The sequence below is a fragment of the Taudactylus pleione genome, unplaced genomic scaffold (genome assembly GCF_031769625.1).
Source record: "Taudactylus pleione unplaced genomic scaffold, aTauple2 ptg000408l, whole genome shotgun sequence".
Taxonomy (NCBI): Eukaryota; Metazoa; Chordata; class Amphibia; order Anura; family Myobatrachidae; genus Taudactylus; species Taudactylus pleione.
The window spans coordinates 6,468,116-6,490,710 of NW_028284810.1; the positions used below are offsets into that span (position 1 = coordinate 6,468,116).

A 22,595-nucleotide genomic window follows, 5' to 3' on the forward strand; every position below is an offset into this window, starting at 1 on the left:
ACATTACCAGGTTTTCATTCCAACCAGCCAGATTGGACAGATATCTGACAGAAAATTGTATAGTGGATGGCCAGCTTTACAAGAAATCGTATCTGTAGTTATAAATTAGTGGAGCACATTATGTAGGTGATTGTACTGTTTGTTTTTTTTGGAGGAAGAGGGTACTTTATCCCCCTCCAGGTTATGAAAGAATGACAACTGATGTGATAGAGGTTTCAATTTACCTAGTCCTGGATCAATTGTACATAATGGACAAGTGATTTTTTTTTTTCAACCTTACTGGCCGTGTGACGGTCGCCAAGTATTACAGAAGCAAAGCAGGGAAGAAACCCAGACATGACAGCTTATAATTCAATATTTAATAAAAACACATTAGGAATACACAAAAACTTTAATAAAAAAGTGGTAAAATCTACTAGCTCAAGCATACACATGTATCACATAAAATCACTATATTGAAGACTTAAAAATATAAGAAAAAGAATTAAAAAAAAAAAAAAAAAAAAAAAAAGAACACATTGGAAAATATAAGGAAAACTTCAGAGATACAACACGGATGTGAATCAGGACCTAATAAAAACAACCACTCAATAATAGTTGGCACATACTTGTTATCCATCACATTCAAACAAAGACAGCACTCCTCGTATTCAGTCCTGCATTTACAGTATATGTAACAGACACAAAAGCAGCAGTGCCAATTTATGTAGGTATATAGAACATCTAACTTTACATCCTTACACTGCCGAGAAGCTGCAAAGCCAGGATGGATCATATGACAGTTACTAGAAATACAGCAAGCCTTCACAAAGGTGTTGGACTCTGTCTGCTGTTATTGATCGAATCAAAGTCAATGACTATATTTTTCCGCTTGGGAACAAATTTCCTGAAAGTATAAAAAAAATTATATATATATAGGTTAGTTATATGCCCAAACTAGTTTGTTCTTGCAAGAATGATATGAGAAGGGGGGAGGGGGGGATACATTGCCTAGGCTTCACACGCTCTCTAGAGTAGCCAATTATAGTGCCCCATGCAGAGAGAATGCTTAGAAGGGATAGACTGAAACAAAAAGACACATGGGGTTGCTGAGAATGTGTGTTTTTTTTCAGCTAACAGAGATCATAAATTATAAAGGAAAAGAAAACATTTCTAACAACTGAGCTGCAGGAGTTGGTTTCATTGCTAAAGTTTTTTTTCCTTTGTGCAAAATGTGCTGTCCCTTCTATTTCTCTGCTGAAGTTAGATTCAAAACTTATGCATACTAGTTAGTTAAAGTTTTTATGACCTCAGAACATCTGAAATTAATCTATAAATTGTTTCTGCAGGAAAAATTGGCTGCTTGAACAAAAAAAAAAAAAAAAAGCCTGTGACCCTATTGTACAAGACGCAAAGTTTCCACAGAGGATACATTGGTGGGGAGGGAGTCGATTAGAAACGAAGAAGCATCCGGTAAGGTTCGACAAAGGCACTTCAGGACTAGGATTTGTGCTAATTTTCCCTGGCACCCCATAGAGAGGTGAGGATAACCTGACGAACACTTAGGCCCGTATTCAATATCTTTCGCACCCGCAATACTTTTTCGCCTGCCGGACTTTGCCTACATTGCGTGTTTTGCAGGCAAAAAAGTATCACGGGCATCCCCGTATTCAATTTGAAAGGACGCAAAAATGGCACCCGGCGAAACTGAAACAGGCGAAAAGTCCTGTCAGATTTGGGGAAATCAGCCTAACACCCTCCAAAAGATGCACTGACATAGGGGTTCACTATGGGTACCCCCAAATAGCCCTGCTGAAGGTATTTGGCCACTTTAAATGGTCTCAATAGGTGCTATATAGCGTTTTTGCAGAAGTGGTGAAGAATAGCATTTAGCAGTTTTTTTGGTTGAAAATAACTAGTCCCAGCAAATTTGGGGTACTTGGATATGGGGGGGTAGCATATTTAAAAGTTCCTAAAGTGGGGTTTAAAAAAAAAAAAAATCGTAAAAAATCCACCTGCCGCAAGCACCTGCAATCTAAAACACCTGGGCCATACTTGGGGACACCCCTGGAGTCTTTGCTAGTTTTTCGCACCCAAAATGAAAATGTTTTGGGGTGTTACGTCTTTTTAAAGATTTTTATGACGCAGTTTACCTTTGGGGGACTGTCTTAAGGCTGCACAGGGGTTCCCGCAATGCTGTACCCCAAAACCCCAATTCTGCACTTTTTTCCGCCTGCTATTCATAGGCGAAACTTTTTCGCCTATTACATTGCATTGACTTTCCACCTAGGCGGAAAGTCTTTGAAATTGAATATGGCGATACTTTTCTGCCTGGCGAAGTGACGTCATCGGCTTTTCGCTCCAAATTGAATACGGGCCTTAGATGGTAACATGCACAACTGGGCATTGCGCTCATGTGAACAGGTACATCGCTACAATCCGAATTCCTCCCAAAGACTTCTCCCGATTACTTATGTTGCATAAATACTTGAAAGTGCCCTACGTCATCCAAGCAGGCTGACCACACATCTTCAAAGTCCTCTCGTCTGGGAAGTTTTATACTAGGCAAGCGCAACGGAATATTCTGCGCTATGTAAGAAACTGTTAACAACAACAACAAGTACTAGCTCTGTAGGAGAGTAGAATCACAAAAGGACACAAGTAGTATTGGATGGGTCAGTGGTTCCCAAACTGGGGCTCTGCAGTGAACTCGCAGAGGTGCAGCATGTGGTCCGGTCCAAATCAAATTTGGACCAGCATCCTTGTAGGTGACCATTTACACAGGCTGTACTAACTTGTACAGTGCTTCTGAAACTGGATGTCGCAACATCTCTAGTGTGTCAGGTGAAACCACTTAGGACAGTGGCAGTGACCACACACACACAGATGGCAGAGAACTTTAATAACATAACAGATCACCAGGTCCTGCAGGCAGCAGGATGCTCTCAGCAGCCAATCAGCAGAGCTGTCCTCAGCATCCAATGAAATGTGGGCAGAAGAGGAGGGGACTCAGGAGAGAGTGTGCTCTCTCCTGCTGTCCACTCTCTGCTCCATGGAATCAAAAGAAGACTCCTGCAGAAATCATAATAGCTATAACTTTAGATGAAGTTCAGATTACACATATATAGTGATAATAGTTCACCATTTGTATATTTATCTTTAAAAAAAAAAAAAAAGGCTAAATCTGTTTAAACCAATAACAATATTTAAAAGTGTTTTGTTCTTACGTGTATTTGATACCAGTTAGATCGAGCATGTGTCTCGAAGCCTTCATTTCTGGGGAATCGTGATACTTATCAGACATGTATATCACTTCTTTAATACCTAAAAGCAAAAAATTTGCGTCAAGTCAAAAACAAATACGCAGCACCAGAGTAATACAGCAGCACCAGAGTAATACAGCAGCACCAGAGTAGCATCTACTTTAACACAACAGGGTATATGTAAGAAAATAAACAAAAAAGTGTTACTGTGCTGTAGCCAGATACCCAGCTTACATTAGTGCAGACGGATACTTATATAAGCCAGCAGAGCCTTTTATAATTACAAGTTTTCAGAACAGTCAGTTACATGGCCCACTTCACAAATGGGAAAGCAAGTGAGCAACTTTTAGAAAAGTCATACTAAGCAGACGTTTTTAATTCCAATGCTTTGATACAGTTAATATAGCATAGTAATAAGCAACAGTTCTGCGAACCGGCAATGCTAAGTGAACTGGAAGTGAATTAAGAAGGAAATTTGCCACAAGAGAAGTTCAAACTGTGTTCAGAAGAGGCTGCTTCATTATTTACATACATTTCTGGTTGCAATATGCATTTCTGCTAAGTTTGGGTGCTTACCCCAAGTCCTTACCTGCTTGGATGATTAATTTAGCACACTCATTGCATGGAAACAAAGCAACATACATGATGCAGCCTTTTACGTCGGCAGAATTTTTATTCATAATGGCGTTCAACTCAGCATGACAAACTGGGAAAGAAAAGAAAAAAGTTACTTCTGACAACATACTTTTATATTCCTTTGTAGATTAGTTATACTGTGGTTAAGGCAACGTCTTGCTAGTTTTCACATCATCAAAAAAGGCTAGCTAATTAACGGCCTTATCTGATTAGCCAAAGCCTTATAAGAATGGAATGATGTATTGCTACATTGTATTGTTTACAGGCATTCCATTGCAATAGACACGTGCAGCATTGAGTATTTCCTGCGTCTGGAATTAAATAGCTGAAACAATCTCCAAATATATTCAGATACTAACCTCTTCCTCACAACCTAAAAGAAAAAAAGGACAAAACAGCCAGACAAGAAAATAACTAAAATAGTTAGATCGCTCCCCCAAGTGTAGCACTGCTTAGCTAAAGGTGGTCACCAACTGAACAAGCACCAGTGACAAACCAATCTGCTGTACTGGCTGCCTTCCACTAAGCAGCAATTACTTTTAAAGTCTCCAGTCGGATGCCAGCTGACATGTTGCAGCCCACAATATGCTGGATTAGTTTGTTGTGATGGCATGTGCCAAATAAGACCCCTAATGGGAGGAGATAGGAACTTTGAGATGCAGCATCAAGTCTCGGATTTGTAGAAGGCTGAGCTTAAGACAGAGCCACGAGAGGTGAAGAAATGAGACTCCTGCAGGAAAACCGATCCAGCATGTACTAGACACATCACGGTTAGTCTTGTGAAGACTTGTTAATATACAATAACAGCAGTAGAGTAACTTCCATGCAATCTCTTATTTTAACACAAATGGAACTAGATGCTGTATTATAACAAATTACATCCAAAACCAAGGTCTGCTTCCCATACCATTTCAAAGGATCCCTGAAAGCTAACCCAATGGGTTTAAGATCAGAGTAAATAATCTGAGCAGAAGTCCATTAGTTGCGGCTTGTATTAGACAAAGCAATTCAAAGTAGTTAGGAGTCTGCAGGTCAAACCATTTTCAATAGCATTAGGACAGTATCATATGTACGAGTATATAGTATTGAGGATTATTATATCTATACTGTACATCAGATGAGGCAGGGACCGTGTTTCCATGGCATTTAACTTTCTTGAATTAATTGCCAGTCATTGTTCAATTTCAGCCCGGTGCAAAGCAGGAGCTATTAAATAGTGGAATAGGTCCATGAGGAGAAGCCAGTCCATAACTGTTAATCTGATTTCAGATTGCCAGGAACTGAGAAGTCACAGGATGATGGGAGACAGATTATGACTGCAGTAGCCAGAGAAGGGAGAACCCAGAGACTTTCTGCACCAAACTGTAGCAGAGTTAGGATAGTTCTATAGAAGCATTGAGAGAGCTCACGCCACTAGGTCACAGGTTCTCAAACTCGGTCCTCAGGACCCCAAACACTGCATGTTTTCCAGATCTCCTCACAGAATCACCAGCAAAATAAATTGTGAATCTTTTAAAATGTATTATGCTGGGTCGATTGTGAATGATTTGGCAGATTCCGATGAACGACAAATCGCTTATATAGTCCAGTGTGTATGCACTGTGCCACCAACAATGCACGCTCCCGCTAGTCGTCTCTGACATAGTTGGTCATACCTGCATGCAGGTCCGACGGGCAATATCTTTACTTTAGCTGGGGCCATGCTGCCGAATGCAGCATGCCCCCCCGAATGCAGCAAGCTGACGGCATCAGCAAGTGACCCTCTGCTGGGTCCCGTCGTTAGCGACATCGCGCTGGATACACATCGTTTAGTGTGTACCCAGCTTTAGTGAGTAATGACTACCTGTGCACCTGCTAGATAACCTGGAAAATGTGACCCGTTTGGGGTCCTGAGGACATAGTTTGAGAACCACTGCACTAGGCGATAGCATTTAAGGTTTGGTATGTCCACACATCTACCCTGTTTGGGTCTTTATGATATCCGAAGCCTGATCATAGAGTATTTGTTTTTAACAAATAAATTGGGGGGGAATGATGCAGCAAAAATATAGGGAAGGACCATTGGCTAAGCTTGGGATAGTTATGTCTGGGGTACACATTCATTTTTATAGTATTGACTTACAAAAAAAAAAAAGTGATGAACAGTAGTAGAGCAATTCTAATGTTCTAATGAAAGATTGCCTTTAGAATTGCAAATGCCTCATGGTATCATCTGTTTATATAGTAAAAGCACTGCAATACTCATCAAGCTGTGCCCCGGACACTTCATTATGCTCACAAAGCCTATGTGACCAATTCCTACTGACAAACACAATTTAATATATAAAGACATGCCAGAAATAAAAATATATATACACTGAAGCTAGAAAGTTGCAAAATCCCATTTAATCTACATAGCACATTCACAAGCTGCCACAGCTGGGCTCTATGTGAAATATTAGAATATCACATCTAAGCTTATTTTTGCCACAGCACAAATTCTATTTCAGCAATTTGGAGGGAGAATAAATGAGAATGGCTTATTTAAAAGGGAGAGAAAGTCCTCCAACCCCAGTTCTCATAAAATATAGTTTGGATTCTTCTGATGTATACAGCAAGCAATCCTGTAATCAAGGGGTAAAAATGCAAAAGCCAATATATCATGTAATAGATCAAGACAGACGGAACAAAATAAAAAAAAACAGGCCCTCACTCCTACTTTTGGTTATAATGTTCAAAAATCTCTGCATACACTCGCTGGTCCATACCAGGGCTTTTTCCTTTGAACATTTTCAGCCATTATTTCTAAAAACTAGAGCAAGGGTGCAAAAAAAACAAAAAAAAAACCAAATACTCCCACCTTCTCATTACAAATAATTACTAGAGCTGCATACACACGTAACGATGTTAGTGACAAACGCTTTTCGTTCAGATTTTCCCTTGAAAAAGTGAGCGAAAATAATTTAGAAAAATCGTTGGTTACTAAAGTAATGAACGATTTTTTTTCAACGATTTTCATGAACGATGAACGATTTTTTAAACAAGCATACAGTAAATGGACATCGTTCATTCTGTACAACATGAACGATTTTCTAAACGAAAATAGTTTGTTGGGCAGTCAGAATGGACGATGAACTACAAACGAGAGCGTGCATGAACGAGTTTCGTTCATCGTTTACCTTAAAAAAAAAAAAAAATGGTGTACAGTTGGAACTTTTGTACTCTTTGGGCCAAATTAATTTATCTGTGACACTTACTACTGCCCGCAGCTATTCCATTACAGCCCACAGGCTGCACTTTACAGTTTTTTGTTCACGCCCTCCTGAAGTGCAAATAGAAAGCCACTATAAGTAGGGTTTTCGGGGCTTACAGTGAGCATTAAACCCATAGCTCCATAGCTGTGGTGCTTACTACACGAGAAAACAGGCTGCTAACGAAATGGCTTCGGTCGTTAAACCCAGAAGTTGTAGCCGCACGGCAAGTCCTTCGGCTAATTGAATTTCCCGTGTGTATAATAGGTTGGAGTGTTATGCTGGGCATACATTATGCAATTATCGGCCTGGTCGCCAGTATTGCTACAGCCGATCAGTAATGATGGAACAGTCTGGTATGAAATCTTACAGCATGCCCGACTGATCCGATAATTGGAAACAACTAAACCATAGTGTGATACCATCAACACTCCTGTAATTTTTTTCTAATTTTTGTGATCACTCACCAAAATACTGGCCGAAAAAGGGCATCAAAAGGTTTTTTTTAATCCCGAATTGTTTTTAAGTGGTCTACTCCAACATAATTCCATAGACACTTGATATATAAAAGTTACACTCGCCTGTTTTCAGGTGAGTGCGATTTCAAAATAAAGAAAAAATACAGGAGTGTTCATGAGATCACACTGTGGTTTATTTGCTTTGAGGAATACAATTATCCTATTCCTCCTGGGGCACTTTGCGTCATGGATCAGTTTTTACATTATATCCATTTCCTGTATACAAGGATAAAGAAATCGTTCAACGCACAAGTCTCACCTATTTTAGGAGTGAAAACGCAAAAGGAAATAAACATCAGATTTCTACTTGACGATACCACACTAAAGGTGTATATTTACGAAAGTGCTGCTTTTTAGAAGTGGAGATGTTGCCCATAGCAGCCAATCAATTAGCTATTATCTTCTAGAAGGTGCTAGATAAATGTTAAGTAGAATTTGAATGGTTGCTATGGGCAACATATCCACTTCGAAAAACCTGCATTTTAGTAAATTTACCCTTAAGATTCTCCTGTCTTTATTTCTTGGTTGAGATAAAATAGAGGATCATCTACATACATTTCTCCAGACTATAAAAGATTTGTGAATTTCTACTATAGACAGCACTTTTAGACCTCTCCTGAGTGTATCTGGACTGAACTGTAAAGGGGCGCAAGTTACATCGAGTATATATTGTATTATTACACTAGTACTACTGGTTGGGGAAAAAAAAAATGTCCCTGTAGTGGGTATATTTACTAAAATGAGAGTATTTAGAAATAGCGAATCTGCTCATAGTGGGATCGTACTGATTTACCGGCGACTCAATAGCCGCCGGTTCAAATACCGATGGCGCATCCTCTAAGACTGAAGATCCCGACAGGGGTGATAAGTATACTATTCCTACCCTTCTCCCTCCTCTTAGCCCTCCTTCTCCGGTGACTAAGCCTAACACCCCCCCCCCCCCCCGCCTAGTGCCTAACCCCCCTTTCCCGCACCCTAAACATAACCCTCCCAGGGGGTGTCTAACCTGAACATCCCCCCAGTGGTGCCTATCCTTAACCCTCCATCCCTGTAACCTAAGCCCTAACCCCCCCACATCCCCAGGAACAGTGCGCTACTTACCCGGCTGTAGATGTTCGGGATGGCGGGGGTTGGGATGCCAATGCTGGTATCCTGATCTCATTCGGGATATCGGTGTCAGCATTATGCCAGACGGCAGGATTCCGGCGTTGATATGTCAACGGCCGGGATCCCATCCGCCGGCATAGCGACTGCATCCTGCCCATAGCAACAGATTAAATTCTACTTAAACAGCACCTTCGACAATAGCTAGCATCTGATTGGTTGCTATGGGCAACATCTAAAAACGCTGACTTTACTACATTTACCCCCTGTAATTACTGATTACAGAGGCCCACACTGATAAAAGTTAGAATGATTCCTAGCACTTTTCACAGAGGAGCTGGTAATTTTGTTTTCTTTTAAAGAACCCTCCACCCTCTACCCAAAGAATAAGGAGCCTTGGGATGACTAGCCTGGGGCAGGTTTTCACAATATCAAGGGGGACCACACTCAATTATCCCCAAGATTGACTTACAGTTACCTCTACCAAGACCACAGATGCACCAAGTAAAAGTTTTAGTTAAGCAATAATTGCCAGCATGTGTCAGTGTATAGTGCACCTCACCATGACATTGTAGGCTAACAATGACTCAACAGAAATACAAAAATGAACAAGGCAATTATACATACCATATGGATATTTTGTGTCAAGTCTATCTTTTGCTGTCCTTGCCCATGGAAGGACATCATCATGACAGCCATTTGGCATCCCATTATACCCAATACCAACAATCTTATTTTCAGGATTAACAATACATGCTCCAACCTAAATTCAGAGAAGGGGGAAAAATATCACTATGAGCAAGTAGCATTTTTACATGTTTAATGTTCACCATAAGTGGCCTATTGAAAGTTGAAATCAATTTACACCAAACATGAAAGCACAGATTACGTTAAACAAAATAAGACAAAACATTTGCCTGCATCTTATGTGAACTACAGCAGGGATTTCCTATTGTCTGACTTAGAACACCCCGTTGTATAAATACAGTAAAAGTGCTTTGTCCCTTCTGTGCTTGCTTTGCTTTTTTAGCCATGCCCAGGATTGAGGATAACTACATGGAATGATTTTATTTTTTTTATAAGATTAGTTTTCATTCCAGGTCAATGTTTCAGTATTACTCCTTGGCACACTACAGGTCCCAGCATACCCAACCATTTAAAGGCAGCCTGGGCATTTAGGGACCTGTAGTCCACCACAAGAAGGAAATGTTATTTTATCTATTTTTGACTGCAAAATCTGGGTACACACCTGGGCGACTTCTCCGCCGACCCAGTGACCACTTGGTAAGAAAATACATACTTACTAACCTACAGCTCGATGTGTCTGTGCCGACACCACAGCTGGGCAGGTATTTAAAATTTCCCCGCCCAGTTGAGATGCCAGTCAATGGTGATCCCTGCAACAAGTGTACGGGCAGTTGGTGAGTCACCTGTACACACAGCAAGATGCACCTACAATATATACCTTAATCAGCTGTGCTGCAGGGCCGATGTGATACATCTGAACGGCAGTGTTCACAGACATCTGTGCACAACAGACTATGCACCATGGGATATGTCATTTGGTGGCTAATTGAATGACATAACGCATAGTATGTAGACAGCATATGAAACTAATCTGTACCTTTCTGATACTGCCAGAGGAATAGGCCAGGCTCCTGCAGATAAAATTTCATTGAACACCAATGAAGGAATTTGGATTTATTTATTTTTTGTTGTTTTAATTTTAAAGTTACCAATGCTGGGTCCAAATGTATAAATTTTGCTAAAAGCTTGTATCAGGTCATATGTGGCAGATCAGTGGCTGTTTTTTTCTGACCCACACAATCACTAATACCCATTTTCCACTTGGGTTCCAACCCAAGTCAGACCCCTTTTACACTGCACCTTCGATCCGGGTTATTCCTGAGTCAGCCCCGTTCACACTGAACCTGGGTCTGCCCTGCTAAACTTGTGAGTTCATAAAAAGTGGGAGGTGACTGCTCCACAGCCACCAATCAGCTAATTTTAGGGATGCCCCAGGTCGCACCAATTACACTGCACCATTACCCAGGTCCATCCAAGGTCCAACCCTGGAAGCTACCCGGGTTGGATTCCCAGGCCACTTGACCAGGGTTATTTTTCAGGGACCCTTATCCACTGAGCCTCTACCCAGAAAGACCCAGCAATAACCTGGGTTATTGCAGGAGTGGAAAAGAGTATAATGTACATTAGCCAAAGATTGTAAGTACACATTTGTTATGTGCTACACAAATCTGTATTGGAATGTGGAAAAGCAGTTTATTAAACAATTACAGAAACAATTTATTTTAGAGCAGATTTTCAATGTCACACAAGAGACCAATTTAATAATTCCCTATGAAAGCTCCTCCATACTTACATTCTACAGTGCCATTAACTTTGAGCTCAGGGGAAAACAAACTTACCACAATACGGACATTTATTAAATGAGGTAATGAATACAATGTACTTACTTGGGAATTTGGATCTTTACTCCTCTGAGCCGATAAAAAGGCGACAGCCATAAAATATTCACACCACTCTAAGTAATCTTCCCGCTTCTTGCACACTGCATCAACCGGATGCCTAAAAAGCAAAATGTAAATAGAAGTGCAAGACCCTTCAGCATAACAGTGGTAAACAATGTAAATATTGATACCTGTCAATTATATTCAGGTCAAGTCTGGGTTCCCAGGGTATTCCGTTCATTACATCCCACAGCAATTATAAATGGCACGAATGAATATATTTACATAATATATGCAGGTGAGGATTCTGGGTAAAAACCATGCATAAAAAGATACTGTACATACACTTACCAAGACTAGTATGTGAGGTTACAATCAGATGACAAGCAGGCATTATTTAGCGATAGTCACAGCAGACAGTGTATTGCGGTGTCTGTCAGAGCAACTATTACTTCACTCATAACATACTTAAGAAGTTTCAAAAGGCACAGTCATTGCAGATTTTTACTAGGAGAGTTGTTATTTTATAGCTTAGGCCCTATAAATAATGGCTGCTAGGCTATAAAATTACACCTTTCAAGTCTACTGTTCAAAAAAGATAAGTATTTTGTTAGACACCGTAAATATAGGAATCAAGGTTATTGTGCCATTTGCATCGTAAGTTTTTTGTAGAGCAATGTAAACATTCTGCAAGTGCCAGATGTACTGGAGTACGGTGCCATAAACAAGGCATGCAATTGGCAGCTACTGTAGTTATGCATTTGCAATCTCAAATTCTAATGGCAGGTCTCTATTTACCAATATGGACCGCAACTACTGGTATCTTTGCATTGCAGGGTACCGCTGGTATTCACCAATTCTCACCTTTGCGGTGGTATCTCCCTCAGTGTTAGTATCCTATTATTTGCCGGCAGTGCAAAGGGTTATTGTGATATCTGCATGCACGGCACCTGTCCACCTATGTGTATAATTGTTTGAGCTCTCCAGCTTTAATGGTCTCCATTCATTTGCGGGTAAAGGTAACACAATCTCAAGCTTGCGTTACAGAGGCAAAAGGCAGCTTCTCACCACTTGATAAATTGCTTATGGGGACAGCGGTGTCGGCAAATGGGTTAAGGCTTTCATAAACGGCACAGAGCAGTGAAGAGCCTAATTCCCAGTAGAAAAGACGCTCCACATCGCTTAATAAAGCGTCGAACATTTTATTTCTTGGCAAAGTCTTTAGCTGCACAGGTGCCATTCCTACATTTTTTAAATTTATTATTTGTTTTGGTGGCCCATTAATTATCACGCTTGTTGCACCCAAATGGAACAGGCTTGGCCGCATAAAGCCGCTGAACCTGTCTACAGTCCTGTTTAGGGAGCCCAAATCACAGTTATATACACATTTATGCTCGCCAACTTTAATAGGCTGAGAGCAGAAGTGAGCAGCAGAGCCATTCGCGCCGGCATGTAGCATCAACTCAAGGAATTCAAGGAACAGAATTGCAAAACCTCAGAGCATTCAATCAATTTAACCCGATTCTTCACATGTATACTTTCAAGTGTACATAAGCAAAAGGATGCATTCCAAATATTATAATAAATACAACTGAAGTGTACCAGATGTCAAGATTTCTTATAATGATGACCAATATCAGTCAAACACATGTAATTGCAGTACAAAAAAAAAAAAACTGAAACCCCAGCACAAAACACAGCACTACTTGTCCAGGACCTAATAAAAAATGCTTCAATGCCTTTTTTGAGGATGACAAAAAGGGAGAGCGCCCTCCATATACAATGCTCAACCTTGATGGATATACCGGGCATTGCAAATCTCTCACCCTTCTCTAAAAATGTATAAAAAATTAGCTCCATATTTCTGAAGAAAGGTACAGAGTCACTTGCCCTAAAATGCAGTAACTTGTTTATGAAGATGGTGGGCATCAGGTGGAGTGAACCGACACGTCACGTGGATGGCTATTTCTACAGCAAGGGGAAAATTTGCTAAAGTGAGAGTTTTTAGAAGTGAAGATGTTGCCCATAGCAACCAGATTCTAGCTATTCTCTTCTAGAAGGTACTAGATAAATGAGAAGTAGAATCTGATTGGTTGCTGTGTGCAACATCTTCACTTCTAAAAACTCTCACTTTAGTAAATATACCCCCAAAAGTTTTACAAAAGGATGCTCAGATGGATGAAGAGTTGCAGCGGGCAAACAAAGAAACACCACAGGACTGAAAGTAGATTAGCTTGTCTGTTGGATGTAACATGGGAAGATATTGCACCATATGTTCATTATTTTTTTTAAAAACAAAAAATTTACACTCCCTGACAACTGACTTCCAGGAGGAGTTCCCTCCAGACATATTTTAGGAGGAATGTACAGCCATGGCCAAAAGTTTGGAATGACACAAGTATAGGTTTCTATCAACTTTGCTGCTTCAGTGTTTTTAGACCTTTTTGTCAGATGTTACTATGGTATACTGAAGTAAAATTACAAGCATTTCGTAAGTGTCGAAGGCTTTTATTGACAATTACATTAAATGTATGCAAAGAGTCAATAATTGCAGTGTTGACCCTTCTTTTTCAAGACCTATGCAATTCACCCTGGCATGCTGTCAATCAACTTCTGGGCCACATACTGACTGATGGCTGCCCAACAGTAAAGCATCCTGAGACCAGAGACCATTCATGAGTGGGATTGCTTCTCGACAATTGAGTGGGATCACTCACAATTTTGCATAAGAACACAGCCATGAAAAAAGAATGGTACCAAAACATCCTCCAAGAGCAACTTCTCCCAACCATTCAAGAACAGTTTGGTGATGAACAATGCTTTTTCCAGCATGATGGAGCACCTTGCCATAAGTCAAAAGTGATAACTGAGTGGCTCAGGGAACAAAACATCAAAATTTTGAGTCCATGGCCAGGAAACTCCCTAGACCTTAATCCCATTGAGAACTTGTGGTCAATCCTCAAGAGGCGGGTGGACAAACAAAAACCCACAAATAATGACAAACTCCCAGCATTGATTATTCAAGAATGGGCGGCCATCAGTCAGTATGTGGCCCAGAAGTTGATTGACAGCATGCCAGGGCGAATTGCAGAGTTCTTGAAAAAGAAGGGTCAACACTGCAAATATTGACTCTTTGCATAAACATAATGTAATTGGCAATAAAAGCCTTTGACACTTATGAAATGCTTGTAATTTTACTTCAGTATACCATAGTAACATCTGACAAAAAGAGTCTAAAAACACTGAAGCAGCAAACTTTGTGAAAACCAATACTTATGTTATTCTATTATGTTATGAAACCGGCGATCGCGATGCCGCCGGTCTCAATACTGACAAGGTAATCCAGACAAGGAAGTTAAGATAGGTGTCGAAATACCAACGCCCATCTTAATACAGACGCTAGAACGCCACTCTGAACAAGGCATGTCCGGGGCGTCCTTAGCGGGGTTATGGTTAGGCACGCCCCCGGGAGGGTTAGGGTTATGCATACACGGTGCGATATTGAAACGTCACAATGCGTTGTACGATTTTCCTTGAAATTCTCCATACGATGTGTTCAAATAGTATACGATTGATTGTTACGATCCTACGATACGGATGCTGATGTGTATCACATTGAACACAATAGATTGTAATCTTACGGTTTTGCCGTAAGATCTACGATCAGCTATACGATGGCAGGGACGCACATCGGCATCGCAAACATACAGAATCACACGATGTGCACGATTGATCGAAATCATCCACATCGTGCAAAAAAAATCGCACCGTGTATGGGTCACTTTAGGCACCCCCAGGGGAAGGTTAGGCTTAGGCTCCACTAAGGGAGGGTTAAAACGACAGTATAATATATATATAAAATATATATATATTTTATTTTTTTTTAACTTCTCCATTGTTCTTTGATGCATATTGACTATTTAACAAGAGCAGCAGCGTACAAGTACCTCTCAAGGTGGTGATAGTAGAGGTGGAATTAAAGGAAAAATGCTTTAATAAATCAAAATCAAGGATTCTGTTTGAAAAGTAAAGAAAATTAAAAAAAAATTTCCTATTATTTTTACACCTATTAATTTCCCAAGAAAGTGGATCACAAGACACAAGTACAGGCTTCCACTACACATGTGCAGAAGTTTGGGAGAAACAAGGGTTGTATGGTCATGGGGCAAAACGTCATTCAGCTGCCCAGCAAACTGGTAGTGAAAAATTGTACTTCTAGAAGATTGTCTATTGCAATGTATTGAGATACAGACCCCAAAAGGTTTCCTTTTTAAATATACAGATTGTTTTAAAAACATACTTATAGCTCTGCAATATCTCCCAGTTATGGATGCACAAAAAAACACTTTAGCTTCATATTTAATAACATTCCCCATATCAGACGGAGGTCAGGACGGGAGAGCACGGAAGGAGATTCTGAGGGGAGGAGAAAAGAGGTTCAGCAAATGCAGTGTGGGCATATGCCGCTGAGTACATTTGATATATTTGAAAATTCTGCTGATCGGGTAAACGTGTCTCCAGCCTGACCCCGGGTGTACAGGATGGGAGGGGGCCATGCAAATCCCAATAGTGGGGAGAGACGGATGTACATATAGCAGGAAACGAATGAAGTTAGTTACAGTCAGTAATGTCCTCCCTCCCCCATTATGTGCCCTAATTACTGTCACCCGGAGACTGTTACCCGCTCGCTGCTGCCTGGCCGCTCATGGTCAGCGTCCCTGTACCCACATGGCATGTGTGATCTTATCACTTCCTGATTTATCCCGGTCTATTCAGCGCCTCTGATTGGCCAGTGTGTGCCACGCCCTCCCTTCTGACACACCCCCAACCATCATGAGCAATCCCAGAGTCAGTCAGTGACAGTGTCAGTGTGTCAGTGTGTTCTGTTCTGTGTGCAACGGGAAATGTGTAATGCTGAGACTAGATTATTATTGCCCCTGTGGCGGCCACGAGTCAGAGCTCTGCTATTAATGCTGCAATCTAGACTTTGATCCTGTAGACCCGGCCGCCTTGTACAATAATAAAATAATCTGCACTAGTGTTCTGCCTGCGCAGTGCGCCACCCCCAGCTAATCGCAACATTTGCGGGTACCGCAGCCAGTGGGTAATGGTATACTGCAGAATTAGCATAAACTAATGCTACTGCATTACTATCCACCTCATAGATAGATTTAGTTAGAACATACACACACATATATACAGTCAGGTGCATAAATATTGGGACATTGACAGAATTTTCCTATTTTGGCCTCTATTCACCACCACAATGGCTTTGAAATGAAACAAACAAGATGTGCTTTAACTGCAGACTTTCAGATTTAATTTGAGGGTAATTACATCCAAATCAGGTGAATGGTGTAGGAATTACAACGGTTTCTATATGTGCCTCCCACTTTTTAAGGGGCCAAAAGTAATGGGACAAACTAAACAATCCTAAATCTAACTTTCACTTTTTAATACTTTGTTGCAAATCTTTTGCAGGCAATTACAGCCTGAAGTCTGGAACGCATAGACATCACCGGACGCTGGGTTTCATCCCTGGTGATGCCCTGCCAGGCCTCTACTGCAAATGTCTTCAGTTCCTGCTTGTTCTTGGGGCATTTTCCCTTCAGTTTTGTCTTCATCAAGTGAAATGAATGCTCAATCGGATTCAGGTCAGGGGATTGACTTGGCCATTGCATTACATTCTACTTTTTAGCCTTAAAAAACTCTTTGGTTGCTTTTACAGTATGCTTCGGGTCATTGTCCATCTGCACTGTGAAGTGCCGTCCAATGAGTTCTGAAGCATTTGACTGAATATGAGCATATAATATTCCTCGAAACACTTCAGAATTCATTCTGCTGCTTTTGATAGCAGTCACATCATCAATAAATACAAGGGAACCAGTTCCATTGGCAGCCATACATGCCCACGCCATGACACTACCACCACCATGCTTCACTGATGAGGTGGTATGTTTTGGATCATGAGCAGTTCATTTTCTTCTCCATACTCTTCTCTTCCCATCACTCTGGTACAAGTTGATCTTTGTCTCATCTGTCCATAGGATGTTGTTCCAGAACTGTAATGGCTTTTTCTACTTCAGGGTCCATAGGGTATCCACAGGATACCTTGGGTATAGGTGTGACGTCAGTCGCAGGGCACCAAAGAGTTAAGCTTTCAGCCTCCCAGGATGCACTAGGTCCCCCTCCTATACCCCGCCCCCAGGCCAAGGCACCTCAGTTTAGTTTGGTGCCCGGCCGGAGTCGGGTGCACCTGTTGGAGTGGGGGCTAGAAGAGCCCCTGAAGCTTTTTCTTCATGCAGCTGTGGCTGCACATCTGGATGAACAGCATGGACAGTCAGTCCTGACGTCCATGCTGTCTTCCCTACACCCCGCCGGTACCAGAACGCCGGTACTGATCCGGGGATGCTGGTGGGCGTCTGGGGTCACAGCTAGCGGTGACCCCAGATGCTCCGGACCATGGCCGGATTCAAGGGGGACAGAGGTAAGCAGCGGGGTCCCGCGGTGGGTCCCCGCTGATCACATGGTCCTAAGTCCCCAGGCAGGGGGCTCCCTGGGGACTGGCTGCAGCGTGGAGCCAGGCGACCAACCTGCGCTTCCACTACCCCCTGGGACAGCGGACCGCAGCAGAGCGGTAGCGCTGCGGCGTCCCAGGGGTTAAATGCATGCCAGGGGAGCGCGCCTTCCCTGTCTCACAGCCGGCGCCTCCCCCGCTGCACACAGCCCTCTCTGCACTGTGCTGACTGGTCCTGTGTCAGCGCTCCTCCCCCAGGCCAGCTTCTCTCTGCTCCTCGGCGGCCATCTTCTCTGCAACGCATGGTGAACGCTGCTGGAAGTCTGGAAGGAAGCATCGTGGTCTGGGTCCCCCCGCATACCTCTCCTCCGCTGTGGCTCAGGTCTGTGTATGCAGCGCTGTGTCCTACCAGGCCCTGTGTCTGTGTAGTTGAGTGATCAGCGCTGTTAGTGCAGGAATTGTTATTTCTCTGCATTGTATGTGACTGTGCTAGCGCTGCCTGTAACTATCTTCACTAAACTGTCAGCTTTATTACTGTCCCTGTTCTTTCTGCTAAAGCCCTTGCGGTGCGGTGCTGCAGGGTGGTCTCTCGCCTATTTAATACTTAATTGGTGAGAGAGGTCACATACGTGGTGCCATCATGTCTGAAAGTGATTTTCCCCTCCGGCTACAGTGTACCACGTGCAAAGTACCGTTAGCGGAGGGGGAGGGTAGCGCGGAGGGCCTTTGCCGGCAGTGTTGTCCATGGCGCGGCCTATTACGGTTACAGCACCGGTACAGGAGCCGCCCTGGGCTTGTTTCGCTCAGGCGTTAACAGCTTTAGTGGGCCAGTTAGCTCCGCAGCCCGCGTTTACTCCGATGGGTTTGTCCCAGCAGTCTGTGGTGTCGTCACCCATGCAGGGGTTCCCACGACAATTGGTGGTACCCCACAGTCTCCCTATTTCCCCGCTCCCGGGTTCTCAGGAGCCAGCGTGGGTTAACTCCCTGACGAGTTCTTTACAGCACTTGTCGGATGTATTGCAAGGGGAGTCTGTGATGCGGCCTCATAAAAGGCCGGTGGCGTCTCTGTCCGCTCCTTATGAGGATGACGAAGGGACGTCTGATGATGGGGAGATTCTGGATCCTTACGATCAGGAACCTTTCCATACTAAGGACGCTGATGCTAAGTCCAAAGTATATATTCCTGGACTTATTCGGGCGGTCCGCACAGCCTTGGTGATTGAGGACGAAGTTCCCCCAGCGGCTAAATCTAAGTATGCCTTTTTCAAAGATGTGAAGGGCGATGCCACAGTCTTTCCTCTTTCGGGTCAGTTGGTGGACCATTTAGAGGAGGCGTGGAAACAACCTGGCAAAAGATACCAGCCGCAGAGACGCCTGGCGGTGTCTTATCCGTTCGCGGATAATTATTTTGCTAAGTGTGAATCCCCTCCACAGGTGGATTCTCACGTGACCCGTCTTGTCCGTAGTGCCACATTGCCGATGCCATCCATGTCCTCCCTTAAGGATGCTACGGACCGCAAGGTAGAAATCTGCCTGAAGTCCGCTTATTCCCTTGCAGGGGGGGCAGCACGGCCGGCTATGGCCATTTGCTGGGTTGCCAGAGCGATGGAGCGCTGGGCGGATTCATTAGAGGCTTCTTTTGAATCCGACTGTCCGGCCGAACAAGCGGAGTTGATTGGCAATCTCCGTGATTCGGCCACCTACATCAACGAGGCGGCTCTAGACATTAGTACTCTGGTGTCTAGAATTTCTTCAGCAGCGGTAGCTGCTCGTCGCACCTTGTGGCTGCGATCCTGGAAGGCGGACGCAGATCCAAGAAAGGTCTGGAAGCGTTGCCGTTTACCGGAGAAGTTCTCTTCGGTCCGGATCTGGATAAGATTGTGGCCACGCTGGCGGCAGCCAAATCTGCTTGTCTCCCGTCGGCCGCTGCTCCTTCTGGTTCTGGACCATCGTCCTTTCGGGCATCTAGGGCCCAGGGCAGGCCCAAACCACAGTCGTTTCCTCGACAGGCTGGCCCTAAGAAATCGGGCAAGCCCCGGAAACAGGCATGGAGTACCAGACGTCCGGCCCCCAAGCCAGATGACAAGCCTGCGGCCTGACGGTCCGGGTCTCCCCTTGGGGGATCCCAGGGTGGGAGGCCGCCTGCTGCAGTTCTCCCGGTGTTGGTCGTTCACTACGACAGACACTTGGGTTCTGGAGGTGGTCTCTCACAGGTACGCCCTCTCCTTCCGGCACAGACCCCCGGCTCGATTCTTCACCACGGGTCTACCATCAGACCGAAACAAGGCTACGGAGCTGCGGAAGGTATTGCACACTATGCTCCAGGCTGGAGTTATAGTGCCTGTTCCATTCTCCCAGAGGGGCCAGGGTTTCTATTCAAATCTATTTTTGGTACAGAAACCCAATGGGTCATATCGTCCGATTCTCAACCTCAAAGCACTCAACAAGTCTTTGCGGGTCCCGAAGTTTCGGATGGAGACCCTACGGTCCATCATTCTGGCGCTGGAACCTGGGGACTACATGGTGTCATTGGACATACAGGACGCTATGGCGGTCATGGCGGCTTCTCTGCGGCTGCAAGGAGTCCGCATGTTGCCGTACTTGGACGACCTGTTATTGGTGGCAGGATCTCCAGAGCTCCTGTTACACCACTTGGACCTGACCATTGCACTGCTGCAACGGCACGGCTGGCTAATTAACTGGCAGAAGTCCACTCTAATCCCGTCTCGGAGGATTCTGCATCTTGGAGCCTTATTGGACTCGGGACAGCAAAGGATCTTCGTGACGGAGGACAAGATCTCTGCTTTACAGTCAAGGGTGCGCAGTTGTCTGCACAGCCGCCGGGTGTCCTTACACTCGGCGATGAGGTTACTGGGCTCCATGGTGTCGGTGTTCGACATGGTGGAATACGCCCAGTTTCACTCTAGACCTCTGCAGCACCTGATCCTGTCCAAGTGGAACGGGCTGCCTCAGTCTCTGAAGTTCCAGACGATTGTGCTCACCCCGGAGGTTCGCCTGTCCCTTGCGTGGTGGTTAAAGATGACCCACCTCAACAAGGGACGTCCGTTCTGGGTTCCAAATTGGGTCCTGTTGACAACGGACGCCAGTCTTCGGGGCTGGGGAGCAGTTTCGGGTCCACACTTGTTCCAGGGCAGGTGGACACCGACAGAAGCGGAGCTTCCAATAAATATCTTGGAACTCCGTGCGGTCTTCAATGCTCTCCTGCAGGCACAGCGGTTTCTCCAGGGTCACCCGGTGCAGGTCCAGTCGGACAATGCTACCACCGTGGCCTACATAAACAGGCAAGGAGGAACTCGCAGTCGGGCGGCTCTCGTAGAGGTCTCTCGGATCCTGGTTTGGGCGGAGCGCAATCTTCCGGCCATATCAGCGGTCTTCATCCCGGGAGTGCTAAATTGGGAGGCGGACTTTCTAAGTCGCCAGGACGTTCATCCAGGGGAATGGTCCCTGCACCCGGACGTTTTTCAACTACTGGTGGACAGGTGGGGTCTTCCAGAAATCGACCTCATGGCGTCCCGGCACAACAACAAGTTGCCGGTGTACGGGTCTCGCACAAGAGACGAAGGGGCGTCTCTGGTGGATGCTCTGTCCGTCCGGTGGACGTTCAGGTTCGCATACCTGTTCCCTCCGGTCTCCCTTCTTCCACGGGTAATCCGGAAATTCAAACAGGAAGGAGGGACGCTCCTGTTGATAGCTCCCGCGTGGCCCAGACGGCACTGGTTCTCAGACCTTCAGGGTCTGTCCGTGGACAGTCCTCTGCGGTTGCCGCTACGACCGGACCTTCTGTCTCAGGGTCCTTGTCTTCACCCGGACCTGACTCGGCTGTCTTTGGCGGCGTGGCTGTTGAGACGGCCATGCTGAGGTCCTGGGGGTTTGCCAGCTCTGTGGTGTGTACCATGTTACGAGCTCGGAAACCGTCTTCCGCGAGGATATACCATCGCGTGTGGCATACGTTCTTCCAGTGGTGTCGACCGAGAGGTTATGCACCGCGGGAGTTTCGTCTGTCTCGGATTCTCGCCTTCCTGCAAGCGGGACTAGATCATGGGCTTCGCCTTGCTTCTTTGAAGGTACAGGTTTCGGCCCTATCTGTCTGGTTTCACCGTAGGATTGCTACAATCCCGGATGTGCGCACCTTTATGCAAGGTGTTCTCCGTATTCAGCCGCCCTTTGTTCCACCTGTGGCGCCTTGGGATTTGGCTGTGGTCCTGAGGACTCTCCAAGGACCGCCGTTTGAACCACTGGGCTCAGTGGATATTAAATGGCTAACAGCTAAGACTGTTTTCCTTCTGGCCGTTGCTTCAGCCAGACGTGTTTCTGAGTTAGGGGCTCTTTCTTGTAGACCCCCTTTCTTGGTTTTTTTTTCATGGGAACAGGGCAGTGCTCCGCACTCGGCCCGAGTTTCTCCCCAAAGTTGTTTCCCAGTTTCAGGTTAACGAGGAAATAGTTGTTCCGGCCTTTAACTCACCGGGTCTTTCCGTGGGTGAGGCCTCTTTGGATGTTGTGCGGGCCTTAAGGACTTATGTGGACCGCACTTCTTTGTTTAGGAAGTCGGACGCTTTGTTGTCCTCTATGGCTTCTGTAAAAAGGGTTGGCCTGCTTCAAAGCAAACTTTGGCAGCCTGGATCCGTATGGCTATTTCTGAAGCTTATCTTCATGAGGGCCTACCGGTCCCTCCTTCTCTGAAGGCTCATTCCACTAGGTCTGTGGGTCCTTCGTGGGCAGCTTGACGTGGTGCCTCGGCAGTTCAGATCTGCAAGGCTGCTACGTGGTCTTCTGTCCATACCTTCGTGAGGTATTACAGGTTTGACACCTTCGCCTCTCAGGATGCTTCCTTCGGGCGGCGGATTCTCCTTTCTGCACAG

At 44.5% G+C, this 22,595-nt stretch overlaps 1 protein-coding gene across 1 annotated transcript; it reads right to left on the reverse strand.

Annotated features, from left to right (window-relative positions):
• Positions 1-378: 378 nt before the first annotated feature.
• On the reverse strand, positions 379-15,964 carry DCTD (dCMP deaminase). The gene is made up of 6 exons (XM_088446942.1): positions 15,880-15,964; positions 11,205-11,316; positions 9,358-9,493; positions 3,832-3,948; positions 3,207-3,303; positions 379-886 (listed from the first exon to the last, which is right to left on the reverse strand). The coding sequence occupies exons 1-6, from the start codon at positions 15,903-15,905 to the stop codon at positions 805-807; spliced, it is 570 nt and encodes a 189-aa protein (XP_088303068.1). The 5' UTR covers positions 15,906-15,964; the 3' UTR covers positions 379-804.
• Positions 15,965-22,595: the final 6,631 nt, after the last annotated feature.